Below are 14,385 nucleotides of genomic sequence, written 5' to 3'. Positions count from 1 at the left end.
AGTTTTCATAGGGAAAGTTATACAGTTATTGACATTCATTTAATCACTTCCCAGTATGGTACTAAGCAGAGTCACATTCTAGGTCATGTGTGGGCCATACACCTATTTCATCATGCATTATTTAAAAAAAAAAGTCACAGCTAAGGTGACGATATTATTAACTTGGTAAAAAAGCAATTAAAATCTTCAAAGAGTGAACTTTCAAATAGTGCAGCAACACTTAAATGTCATATTTCTGTTGCAAATGTATTTTTAATGATAACATTTCTTTGTAATGTAAATCAGCTTCCTCTCAATTATAACATGTTAATCAAGTTATTTCTCAATTGCTGCCTACCCATCATTGCCTACAAGTCCATCACATGTCATTCTGTAAAAGCATACTAATTACTTGATTATATTTTAGTCAAGTTTTGTAAATCCAACTATTTTCTCCAAGACTGCATATTATGTGCAGATTTGTCTGTTGGAGGGGAGGGGAGAGCAGAAAACATATTTGCATCCTGTAACTTCAGCCTAATTGAAAATCCTTCAAAGTACCTTAGCACGCAGGACTTGATCCTAGAAATTGGAGAAAAGGAAAAGTGGGTATCCTAGAAATCGGAGAAAAGGAAATATGGGTACCTACACACTGCCTCCTAATATCTCATGCACATGCTATTCCTGGTTGACATGTCCGACAGGGGTAAGGAAAAACACAACGTTGAGATGAATGTTTGATTCAAAGCGCATACCTCAAATGCAGAGCAGGATTTGATTGGGTAGAGGTAAATGTTGGTGACAGTGATGGGCTTGCCACCTCTTCTATACGTTGGTACTGCAGTCTCAGAAACAGCTGACCTTATGCTTTCCACTTCAGCTTCTGGTGGCTGCCAGTTGACAGTTGTCTTTGTTGCCGACAAATTATTCCCAAGTTCTGTGTCCGAGATGTGCGGTATAGGAGACAATTTATCTGCACTGTTAAAGGAAGGGTGGTCATCTGGGACAGACTCCGTCATCAGCTTTGTAGAAGATGACTGGAAGGGAATCTCAGTGTCCGATTTGGAGAGTCTGGTGGCTATGATGAATTTCAAAAAAGACTGTGCATCTTCAAAAGAAGACATGTAGCCAAAGGATATTCTCACAGAACCAGTGGGACGTCCATCAACCAGGTCTATATCATCTCCACAGACATGGCCAGCCTAGTTTGAAATAGGAAGAAAACCAGAGAGATATTATGACAGACTTTGTTTTATTTCCCTCTTAATTCTAACCTGAAAAACTGTTTTAAAAAATACAAAGTTAACTCATGAATACAAGAAAAAAATGGAGAAAAAAATCCCAACTATCTTATTACTTACTCAAACTGGGAAGAAAATCGTTTTGAGATGCTTGTCCTATTCTACCTTACGGCAAGAGAGATTTCTCAAAAACTTGTCAAGAATCACAAAAAGGTTGTATGTCCCAGGATGGCCTGTTAGCTAGGGCAGTCTCCAGGCATATTCCGGTCTCATCTGCATAGTTCACTGGGATTTAAACCGGGATATTACATTCAAATAAGTGAACAAACCATTGAGACTGCTGATTTTTCTGGGGCAGTTTGCTTGATATTTGCTGTCAGAACAGTTCCATTTTATACCATCAGAGGTTTGTTCATGGCTCGTGTTAAATACTCCAATGGATAGCTATACAGCTGAGAACTGGTCTGGGATGTTAGCAAAGCAGAGACTTGAATCTAGAGCTCCAACATCCAAAGTGACTTCCCTTGTCATTGAGATACGCAATAAATCTGTCTTGCTGCTCCAGTCAACTCATCGCTTTCAGGATGGAGGGAGCTAGCCTTCCTCCCAGCACTTCCTCCTTTGAAGAACACAGGTTTCCACTAGTGAAAATTTTTTGTTGAAAAATCCCTCAGATACCCTAATAGTGACCTCCATGTAGATACCCTTCTATTTGATACACCTTTCACACAGCACTTTCTGGAAAACTCTTCCTTAGAGCAGAAGTTTCTCCTTGCGTAAGTGGGTCAGTGAATGCTGCCACTCGCCTCCAGTGAGATAAGCTAGAGACCCCACTGCTCATCCATCTAATATCAGCTCACCGGTGTCCTAAATCAGCACCCTTATTCCTCTAAGTGCAGCAGCTGTTTCTTTTTTTCCCTCAGCATTTCATTTATTTACACATTTCTGTTACATAAAAATGGAAGCGTGAATAGTTTATTTACATGAGGGCTTTTTTAAGCAAGAAGTGTCACAGTTCAATGAACACAGATGCCATTTATGCAAGGAGAAATAAAAAAATCCCTCTATGTCAAAGCATGCAATATAGTAGCAAATATTTTAATGCAGCGTGATGTAGTTTTTATCCTTGACAATAGAGCAGAAGCAACATTTGCAAAATTAGGTTGCATCCGTTAGTATACATGTAACCCTTCTGCCAAGTATTGATTGATTGACTGAGGAGAGAGGTTCCTGCTGTGCAAGTGAGTAAACGAGTTCCTACGTAACTTCCTAAGAAAACTAACCACGCTTCTCCAGGGACCCTTGAGGGTCCTCCCTCACAGGCATTTTATACGTGGAAATCTTCATCAGGAAAGGAAGAATACAGTCAGCACCCTGGGAAAAGGTGAAACCAAAGTATATGTGCAAATAATGTGATAAAAGATGCCTTCCCCTACACAGTACTGTTGTCAATAACTCATCCAGATCCTTCTCAAAGGACTGATGGGAGTGGAGTGTCCCAAAATAACGACTGGTTGACTGCACCACCTCATCATACAACTTTTGGAAGATTAAGTGTCTTTTTATAAGTTTGAGTTTTGCCTATCCCCAACTGAATGATACAGGCCTGTAAGAGGCCACCCACTTCTTAGCAAAATCCTCCTTATGTGAGGAGATCCAAGAGCGTTGCAGCTGGTCTTTTGGCATTTTGCACTTCAGCAGAAGGGTAGGCCTTCTTTTACTTTCTCAGAGGAGAGAGCTTCCATGGCAAATCAAAGCACCATTTTGCCAAGGAAGGTATTAAAGAGCTCCGTCCCTTTAAGAACTTGTGCTATCAGTCTTGCATGTAAATGTGTTTGCAGAAGTTATCTAAATGTCTCTGTGAAATTATAAGGGAGCTATAATATCAATACAGCTATTATAATTTTTTATCTTTTGAAGAACACCATTAATAAAATTCCAGATTTTTCTGTATTAATTTACTGTGATTTCAAACTCTGACAAATACGCAGACATGAAGCCTCCCCCACTTCATTGTAATACGTCCTGCTATACAACTTTTAATGACAATTTATGGAAAATATTAGTCATCTAGAAAAAAAGTCATTACATTCATGTTCTAACAATCTAACACACCAGTAATCTAGGTAAATGTCATCTAAATTTACTTCACTCTCTGAAATTCACTGTGTATTCTCATTTGTTGTTTCTTGTCCAATTTGTGTATGCGTTTTAAACTGTAGCATCCAACAGCAATACGTCTATAATACTTGAGCATTTTTAAGTACAATTAAGGATACTTAAGGAACAACAAGAGATGAATTGTCCAGGAACTTCTGTTCTGCAGGAAGTCTGGATTTCATGTAATTCCAAATCAGAACAAGAAGCCACTATTTCATATTTTCCCGTGAAATACAAACAAGCAACACATACTGCTTTGGGTCCATCAAATGATTTCTTTTCAACACACCATTTCAATGAACTGAATTTCAGTTCATTTAGTTCTTTAACATGGCAACTGAGTTGAAAGGTCAGAGAAAGCAAATCGTATTTACCATCATTCTTAAAGTTGCAAAGACTCAAAACTACGGGACGTGATACACCTACTTTAGCTTTTAACTACTTAGGGTTTTGTTTTTTTTTTATACAGAGCCACACTTTCTTCTCCCCTTCAAACTTCCCACCTTTAGGAAATTCAGAACTCATTGCCAGAAGATGTCTCCTGGGTCACTGAATCTAGGTATTTTCCATGGGCAATTTATCATGTAATCTCATTCAGAAACTAACCTGCAGGTTCCTTTGGATGTCTTCATTGCTTATACCCAAATGCATCTGGCAGGCTCCCGTGTTACAGAAGCAACCTGTGCGGACATGTATGTTGTAGAGACTGGCCATCTTGTCCACCTTCCCGATTCAGCAGGAGATAAGACATAGAAGAATGAAAAACAGACATTTTAAAGTTGTGGTCAACAAGATACAATGTTTTAAAGGTACAAATCAGTTGGAGGTAAATTACCTCTCTAAATTATTAACAACTTACTGTAGCTTTTATCACTCCCATTCACATTTAGGATTTTTCAGCCTTGTTATTTCAGCTGAAAGAAAACAGTGGTGGAAACAGAAATGCTTACCTTGGCATTGAGAAAGAGTGCACACAACACACACACACAGAGCGTATCAGTTCAGGTCCTGATCCTGTTAATGCTAGTAGATGTGCTTAATTTTAAACCTGTGAACAGGTTCATTCACATCAGTAGTGCTAATTACAGGCCTGCAGTCAAGTGTCATTCAGTGTCTTGACAGAACCATCACCTACAACTGCCTCTGCAGAGACTGGAGAGAGCCCTGGGGCACCTCTTCAGTCAGCTAAAGAAAACCTTCTTCTCCAAAGATCTGAAACGGAAAGTCCTCATCGCAGATACTGACTATATCTGTGGGATTTTGGCACATGAGTGCTTGAAGAATCAGCCCCCCCCGGTAGGCAAGAACATCTGACAGGGCAGGGACTAAACTGGAATACCTCCTTGAGTCTTCCACATACAACCACCCAGTCTACCAAGTCCCTGGTGTACTTTTTCCTTGTGCTGTGCTGTTCTGCGTTATACCATTTCTTTATCGTCCACTAAATACTGAATGGGCAGAAATACAATACCTGATGACAAACTAACATGAATAAATTATGTGAAGGAATGAAAAAGATGTGCAAAGAGAACAGAAGCACGTGTCTATATGTGCCTCGGAAGGAGACGCGTATACGCGTGCACCGAGAGGACGGCACCGGCAGGGCAGCACCGCAGAGGAGAGACACAGATTGTCAGGGTTCCGTAGCGCAGCTAAGAAACAACGGAAGCACACCGTGGGGATCCGCTTAGCACAGCTAAGAAACCATGGAAGCACACTGCAGGGATCTGAAAACGCTTTGTGTTGATTTCAAAAAGCAACAACAGCAGCCGGTAAGGTTAGCTGAGCAGGTACGGCTGGCGCCAGTTATTTCTTTGACAACAAATGATGAACGTTCCCGGTCAGGACTGGGAGAAAGGACAGTCAAACGGTCAGAAAGCACGAAACCTGGCACATTCTATCGCTACCACAGACTTCCAGAACAACCTCGCGCAAGCTGCATTAACCTCTCTGTGCTTTTGCTCCTTTTTCTGCAAAAAGGAGGGCTGAGAGCTCTGAGAAAAACCATGCCGCAGAGCGAGAGGACCCGCCACGCCAGTGGCACAATCCTCCTCGCAGGGAGCTCAGGCTCAGCTACGCACGGAGAGACAGCCAAAAGGGGCAGGAATGGACGTGTCGACCATCTCAAACTAGCCACTTTCCTAACCGTGAGCTCATGCTTTATCTGCCTGAGGTATCAATGTAAACATTCTACCTCGTTTTTCTAGCCAGCTTAATCTCTATTGGCTTTTATTATTTTTAACAGAAATTCTCTTTGTAGAGAATAATACCCCAATATATGTAGCAAATACTTTCTGGAATAATTCAGCCTATCTTCTGTCTCCTATCTTCTGATGTCATCAATCTTCTGATGTCAGCATATCTTCTGACATCTCTGAGTTTAACTGTGTGAGATACCAAGCACCTTTAATTTCACTATCTCAGTAGCTTAAAAACCCAAGCCTTCTATTAGAACTTACTCCAGGCTGAAATAATTAAACCTAAGTAGAGTTTAGCTCCGCTAAAAACAGTTCAAACAGCATTTAATTTTTAATTTTTTTTTTTTCCATATGCGGAGCACAGGGTACTCTGCACAAAGATGTGCTGTATACACAGAAGAAATCCTGCACCATTATAGTGGACAAGTTCTCAAATTCACACTTAAATATGTTCTGCGCCACTAGTTCAGTTCAAAATGGTACGGTTCTCAAATGGAGACACAATCAAAATAACTCCATATATCCAGACTTGGACAGCAGAGAATAGAATCAGTCCCAAGATCCCTATTCATGATTAATGCCTTGGAGAATACCCTGTGTTCAAAGCATGTTTCTCAAATCAAAGTTATAGTAAAAGGCATCTGTTGAGAAAGACTGTTGTGGCGTCATTAGCTTTGTTTTGTCAGAAGACTTCAATCTGGGAGCAGTGACATTTTCTTGACTTCTTTTTTCATTTAGATGAGAAAAGTTGTCATCTTGGCATAACACGGTTTGTCATGGTGCTAGTGACTCATGGGTGGATCTATTGTTCTGTTAATGATGACAAGCAAGGCAAAAATCATGACACGTACTTCACTACTGAATTCATACAGTGTTTGGGCTTATTTGCTCAGTATACAAAAAACTTTAAAATATATAATCTTTTTATTATTATTACTTTTTGAAGAAACATTGATGGGGTAACCTTGCTTATCAAAGTGTATGTAGCATAATGAAATTTCCATGACACAACTTCAAGGAATTGATAACAAAATTTTTTAAAAAATCTTTTCAATTTTGTCAAATAAATTATTACTGTTCTTTAATGAACAGTAATTTCATTCTCGCAGTGCAACCCAATGCCCTTCTCCAACAATACTTTTAGTTGCGATATATATGAATCTGCACAGTAGACAAGGATTATTGATATATAACAAGATACGAACATCAGAGGAATATAGGGAATTGTGGTTCAGGAGAACAAAGATAAGTTATCCGTAGCTTTAGTATTAATCAAACTCCATTATCACCAATGTGATAATGCTCACAGGTCTTGGGAGTGTGATGCACACTTTTCCTTGCAAACGATGACACCATGGAAAGAATCAGTGCGGGCAGCACTGGAAATCTATCTGTCCCTTGAATGCATGCTCGACTTTCCCTTGGACATATGCTTCTATTTCTTCTTGTTTAGTTTCACCCTAGAAATATGCTACTTGGGGAGTTAATTTAATCTCTCTCTGCAGTGCTACCACATAGCAAAACAAATAGAACATAAAACATCTGTTACAGTTATTTCAATGAAGAAAAGCTTATTTAAATAAAGCACATCTTTAAAATTACCATAAGGAGCAATAATGGGTGTTGAGCTCAGGGTTATGAAATACAGAACGCTGCTTGCAGCGCTGTGTAACAGCGGCAGCTGACTTTTGGGAGCCAGGCATACATTCATCAGTGAAGCATGAATGGTACTAATGGTAAGTACACAGCTTAATGTACTCAGATTGTCAGTTTTGGTGTTTCCACGGGTCTGATATTTGGAACTATTGTGCCTTGGTCTTTCAGAGCTTAAAGAATACAATTAAACTGCAAAACACATTCAGAAATCTTGCAGCATTTTTACTGATGTCAGTCGGTGAGGACATGGTAATGAAGCCATCGCGACCTCTTAGAGTCCTTCTGTCCCTCTGTCCCCTTGGCATTCATTACTTTTTCCGAAGCTCTCTACTGTGGGCCAGATCCTGCAGGTTGCTTCACACCCCAACACTTCTGATGTCAGGTTGTCTTGATTTTTGACAAGCAAAAGGTGCTTTTCGCACTTCCAGGCCATGGTCTTCAAGTTTAATAGACACACATGAATGAAGTTCATCTAAAGAAATTTTAAAATAGTTCTTCTTTTTCAGAGATAATTTCTAATTTAAGCACAGCTGCCCTCCTCAGTGAGCTTTCCTTTAGTGTTGCCAGAATGACCAAATGCTCACATTTAGGTTTTTTTCATAGTATATCTGATAAATACTATTAAAATTTTTTTTTTTTAATATAAAAAATATTGAGGTCAAGACTTCTTTTTTTTTCCCCCTGGTTTTAATGTATTACCCTACAATAGTCCCCTCTTGGATATCTGGTATTTTAGTTCACACTGAGCAGCTGGATAGCTCTGAAAAGAAGTGAGATTCTGGTGTGTTCTGATTTCCCATTCTGTCACACAGCTGCACTGGTGACTTCTCTGCCTTTGCTAAATGACTGACTTCTGCTATCCATTCCCTTCGGGGCCACAGCCAGCTGAAGGGTGTAAGCTTTTCTCTGGCTTCAGGCTCCACTGAAATAAGTCTGAGAATGACGCTTACTGTAGGTAGATATATATACTAAGCGATAGTAAAGATTTACAAATAGCACATAATTTTGCATGATAACCTAATCAACTAAATCTAAGATTTTCACTAAGAACGATGGATTCTTTAGGAGCCCCTGCTGAAGTCATTCCTATAGGATCCAATTCTGTAGCTCTTATTCAAGCAAGTACTTCTTATTTGTGCAAGTTATTTTACTGAGTATCACAAGAATTATTCACATGAATAAAGGAAGTTTTTCTAATAAATCACGAAGTGTCCCCAAAACCCTAAAATGATATAAGTCAATACTGGCAGGTACTGTCCTTCAGGAATTGGGATTAGGACTTCTCATTCTACTTTCTACAATGCCCAAATTTCAGAGCAGTTTGTCTGTCTGATGGATTTGCTCATTACAAGAATTTCACTGCACACCACTGATGGCTGGTTATAAAACAGGCTTCAAGACACTGTTCTCCACATCCACTGGTAAATTAATTCACTGATTCATGGCATGGAATTGGAGAGAAAGTAAGCTAGCTCTTTCTGTCATCCAGCATTTGACTGTGAAATGTTGTTGCTGATGCAAATGCATACTTAGTCTTGTTTAATACAATTTAATAAAAAGTAGGTCAGAAGAAAAAAAAAATCAGCACTTGTTTCCATATCATTTAGTAGGGGGAAAAAAGCATTTTAGATGAGTTACAGTATCTTTAAACTGTTTTAACTGCATGGTTTCCTGCAACAGAGGCATTTTCTCCCATGCCAGGGAAAAAATTTCTATGTGGGCAGGTTCCCACAGTATTGATGAATCTGATCCTCTCCTTCTTATTGCATCTCTAGTTGTTGACAATGTTTTAAACTAACTGGAGAGTGGATGTAAATCTCTCTTCGGTCTACATCCATTCATCACTCACTGACCAAAATCCCATTGGTAGAAGGCAGTGAAGTATTAGACAGAGATCCTGAAATTTACTGAAATTGTCAAACTCGGTGTCCTGGTAGTAGAAATGCTAGCTTATCAGGAACTTTGCAGTCAATGTGATAATTTTCTCTGCTAGTTTCAAAGGCAGTCAAATAGCAGGTAAGATTGCATGGGAAAGAAGCAAGCTGGAAACTTCAGCATAATTCAGAATATGTGGTTTGCAATTCTGCGGGTATTCTCACTTAGAAGATGCCATATACATAGCAAACTGCAGGTCCTCCATGCTTAAAGGAGTAACAATAATTTTACATTTCTGAGATCCAGAAGCTAGAAGATACTTTGGGGACGGGGTGGCTAAAAGGAAGAAATCAACACAGGCTTGATTGTTAATGGATGACCTCACATTTTTTCAACTGCTTTTTTCTTCCCTGTCGTACACGTGGTGAATTAGGGCATGGACTTATTTGGAACATATATAAACTTCATGAATCCAAGATCCAGCTATTTGAAACTGAAAGGGCTGATGAGTAGGCTAAACAGCTTGGTTTTCTTTGATTTGGCATCTCAACAGCCACAGGTCTCTCCAATCAATGGCATTTTCTCTGCGCTTTATTTATTTATTTATTTTATTTTTTACCTGCATTCACTGACAGTCAAAGTCTGGTTTGATAAAATGACATCAGGGAAAGGATGGATTCCAGGAAGAAAAGCAAAGCAAAGGAACCCAAGCCCTCTGTGGCTTCCTAACTCTAACTTCAACAGAGCATTCCCTTGTGACTCATAGGAAAAGGTCTGTATCGCTACATCCCATTGAGCATCCCTAGCTATTTTGTAGGCTAAAGGCTTTGGGTCAGACTACTACTAGTCAGAGAAGTGGAAGCGAGAGGCAAACAACAAAGAAGACTAAGCTATAACTCCTATCAAGAAGGGATAAAGGGGAATGTAGCAAACTAATAGAAATGGAAACAACGCCTAGGAATAAAAAGGTGCAGTGCATGATACTGAAAATCTAGTGACAGACCTAATTCATGTCCCAGCCAAAACCCTCTCCATGTTTTCCTCTTTCTCTTAAATCACTTAAATCCTTTTTTGTCTGTATTTGTCACCTAAAAATGGGGACAATATATCACAGGGAGGTTGTGGGGTTAAAAACCCATCATGGACTGTGTTGATATATTACTTTAATTACGGCCATCCAGGGTCCTATATAGGATTGGGGGGGGGGGCGGGGAGGTGGAAGCAAGGTAATAGAGAAGGTGGGGCCAGGCTCTCTTTATCTTCGAAGGATTCAGATGGTGGACTGAAACTGGACACTGCAGGCATTCAAAAGCAGCTGATCTGCTTTCACCAAGATCAAGAAAAAAGGATCCAGCAGAGGCTGTCAAAAGTGCAGTCCTTTTGCTGCTACCCTGCGGTTTCTTTTCACATCTCTCCCCTGTGTAACAAGGTGTGTAGCTTAGAGCCACAGTTTGGCCCTGTTACTAAATGGAAAATATTTAGCCTCCCTCATTCATCTGAGATTCTTTCATCTGAATGACTATGAGCATCTTATTTTATCTCCTTTCCAGTTTCCTTAGCAACATGCAAGGACACTCCAGAGAAGCAGTGGCAGCCAATACCTTCAGTCTAGGCTTTCGTGAAGCTTTCTAACCTTGACCAGCTCTGATGAGCAGTTTAATACTAGGCAATTTCAAGCATACTATCTCACATGCACCTCTGTCCCTCTGCAATGAGATATTACAGAAAGCAACTCAGCCTGTACTCTGTCACTACTTCCTCAGCAAGAAGAGAGCTTCATTACCTACTAACTAAGTTTGCATTTATCACACCAAGTCTCTCAAGTACAGCATCTCCTTATGCTCAGTCAGTGATCCTCTACCTAGATCAATGAAATTGTCTCCTGTGTTGCGAGCCCCTTGTTGTAAGGGCTCTCTTTGAGTACCCAGGGCCATGTAACCAAATGTATGCAAAGATCCAGACTGTAATGGCATTTCTTGCCAGTTTGAAGCAACAAGGTGCCATGAATTGACAAGCCCTTGTGGTTTGCTGCTATCTCCCTGCTTACGAGACATCCACAGCGCCATTGGAAACTAATTGGAACCAAGGAAATTAGTGGACGTTCAACACGAATCTTTGCAACAATCTTTTTCTCCTTGTAATCCTGTTTGCATTCTATTGTGCTTGTCCATCTCCTGTCCCTGGCTTCCTGAAATCAATGGCTAAATCCATAGCTAAAATCAATAGTGAGCAATCACCCCAGCAATTTTTAGGTAGCTGTTGGGAAGATGGCCAAAAATCCCATTAGGAAAGTTAAGAACACTTTTCTTTCCCTGAGTCATCAAAATTAATATAATGAGTGGTTATGCTTCTAAAAGCATTAGCGTAACTAGCGCAGAGTCATTTGACCATCTCTGCAAAGATGTTCTTAGCTGGAATTAACAAATGCTGGATTTCCATTTTCTATAGCCCAGAGGAAAAAAATGCTGCACTTTTCTACCTGCAAAACGGAATGATTGTTTCCCTCAAAAGTAAAAAGTAACAGATGGAAAAAACATAAAAGGATTAAAGTTTGAAGAACAACAAAGATCTCTTGCTTAATAACTTGCTATGAAGATTTATTTCACAGAGATTAAATAAAGTAGAAAGTATCCCTCCTCATTGCTTAACAGCAACTCACTTCCTTCTGTAGGGACATGGTATGAATTTCCAGACAGGCACTGATAGCTACTACCAGGCTCCGGCCAGTAATCTGATCAAATTGACCTGGTAACAGCTTCCTGTGCATGTGAAATGCTGTAGCTCTTTTTTTTTCCACTCCTCTAGTTCGCATGTTGTCATCGCTCTATTTCTGTACCTATATACCAGATGTACAGTGCCCTGGAGCTAATCTACCCATGAAACAGAGGGTACTGTCTAAGACACAAACAGCAATTATTTCAAGAAATCTACCCACTTCAGGTGTTGGATGGTCCCTTTTATAGTGTAACGGTAAGTAGTGTGTATATACAAATGTATTCACCACTTGATATATGAAGATTTGCCAGTATTTAACATATTTTCTCTGCACTCCTGTGAGGTTAGAATAAGTGGGGAAGACAGACACTGAATCCTTCAAGGTGACACCGAAAGACTACAGCAGAAAGTGAGGATTTCACCTGACCAAAGTGGCTATCACCATTTTATTTATCTTGAGCAACTACTTTTATGTGCATTTCCCATCCTGCCTCACACCACTTTGTCCCACGTTACTTCTGTTTGCAGACTTGTCCAAATCCAAACAGACAGAGTAACTTCTACCTGTTTATATTGCTCTGTCTCTTCCCTGGTCACACTTCTCCCATACAACACCATTTCAGACTACTTGTTCAACTCTCCTCTGCCTCTGATGACTGGAATCTCCTTTTTTTTTCTGCTTTCCTGCCTAAACTGGTGTCTCTTTGCCCAATCCATGTGATAATGGACTTTGGACTGCACTGTGGGAAATTTAGGTTAATCATCAGGAAATATTTTGTAGTAGTGAATATAGCTAAGTTCCAGAACAAACTGCCTCCAGAGGCTGCAAAAAGGTTCAGGTAAAGATGATCCTATCTTGGCACACAATGATGATGGGTAACATCTCACAGTCCCTGCAATCCTAAGATCTGGTTTTTCCCCTCCACATCTCAAACCACAGGGATGGATTTGCCTTGGCTGCTAAGTTGCTTACAAGACAATTCACTGCCATAGGATGCTTTGGACGCAGAAGGATAAATGGGGTTAAAAAGAAAGCAAAATTTCTTTTGTTTCTTGGGGGAGTCTCATTCCGGTTTTGCCCTCTTCTTACACTGCTAGCACGTGAACACTGGCAGAAAGAGGCTACCAGGGTAGAGAAGGTGCCACGGGGCCACACATTCCAATGGAAGACCCTGGTCATCACTTCAGAATGATAGAAAGTAAAGGCAGGAAAGGAAAAAAACAACAGTGGGTCATTGAGTCTATCCTTACATTAACTCAAGGGAGGTTGAGATAGAAGGGAGGTGGGTGACGCACTTGGCAGATGCTATAGTAAGAGCAGGCATCAAATTGCATTATAGATTTGTGCTGAAGGGACACACACTGGAAGTTATCTGCTGAGAAGTGTTGATAGGTTTTTTTTATTGAGAAATGGATGAAGAAAGATAAGTTCAAAGTCTAGACCTCCCTTCACTCTCTCTGGGTTGATGAGAGTGAGCAAGGACATGCTAATGTAGGCTCCCAGACAAAACTGATCATAATCTATCTGAGCAGGGTTCTCAGTCTCGAGACGCAAAACTCATCCATATGCAATGCTGCAGAAGAGCCTTCCTTAGGCAAACCAAAATGTTTACGTTCTCTATCTTTGGCAGCTGATTCCTGTTATAGCAGTTTGTCTATCACACACAAGTGTGCAGTGGCAGACAAGAAGGCTGAGACTGCTAATGGACTGATGCTTGTTCCCTTCCTGACAGGATTTTTAGGAGGTGTGGCAAGCTTATATGGATACCAAGGGAACTTTTGCAGGTGAGACAATCACAGCAAGCTACTTCTGTTTAGCTTCAGGCTCCAGGCAAAGGAGGCAGCGTGAAAAAGCAGAGGGGGAAAGGGAGCTGGTAATCCACAGCTGAAATGGTGGCCATTTTTCAAAAGATAGCTATCATGGTTTGCTCACTTTTTTAAGCCCATGACACACAGGAGGAAAAAAATATTGTCGCAGAAGACCAGGGTGAAAAAAGAAAAAGTTTGTTAAGGGAAGTGCTATTTTTCACTGGGGGCAGAAAACACTGAACTGGAAGGTCTGACTGGGTAAGAGCTCTCCAGGGCATACAATTCAACGTTTCAGGTGAAATTCCATCTGCCCATCCCTGCCTCTTACACCTTCCCCCTCCTCCAGCTCCCAAACTGACTTTGCAGACTGAAATGTGAAAGGATTACAAAATTACTCTACAATTATCTACTGAATGTATAAAGAACACTTCAGAGGTCTCTTCTCCCTATCACAACAAAGAGGAAAACTTAATATTGGCACAAAAGGTCCCTCATAGCAGAGATGGTGATTTTTTTCAAATCTGCAAATGGAAGAGAACATACAACTTTGCACTTTGACCTGATTTGTAAGAAATCCCACTTTTTGTGTGTGTATGATTGTTGTTTCAAATCAATGTTGTTCCCTTACAGCTGTTCCATCTCCTCTTTGGCATTCAAACAAAGCTAGAACCTCATAGAGTCGTAGGCAAGGTTTTGATAAAAAAAGATGGCAAGGATGCAAACTGAAGCTGAGTCCTTGCTGTCAAACAGTG

General features: G+C 40.3%; 1 protein-coding gene across 1 annotated transcript in view; it reads right to left on the bottom strand.

Annotated features, from left to right (window-relative positions):
- The window catches only part of MOCOS (molybdenum cofactor sulfurase), a 219,387-nt gene that overhangs the window by 33,444 nt on the left and 171,558 nt on the right, over positions 1-14,385 (bottom strand). The window contains exons 7-8 of the mRNA XM_010583594.1: positions 3,987-4,103; positions 735-1,181 (exon numbers count right to left, since the gene is read on the bottom strand). Of these exons, the coding sequence (XP_010581896.1) occupies positions 735-1,181; positions 3,987-4,103 (564 nt within the window). The remainder of the gene's footprint in view (positions 1-734; positions 1,182-3,986; positions 4,104-14,385) is intronic.

This window comes from Haliaeetus leucocephalus, unplaced genomic scaffold, assembly GCF_000737465.1.
Source record: "Haliaeetus leucocephalus isolate CR32 unplaced genomic scaffold, Haliaeetus_leucocephalus-4.0 Scaffold915, whole genome shotgun sequence".
Lineage (NCBI taxonomy): Eukaryota > Metazoa > Chordata > Aves > Accipitriformes > Accipitridae > Haliaeetus > Haliaeetus leucocephalus.
Note: the sequence above shows the minus strand (reverse complement) of the source record. Positions and strands in the feature narration are given on the sequence as shown.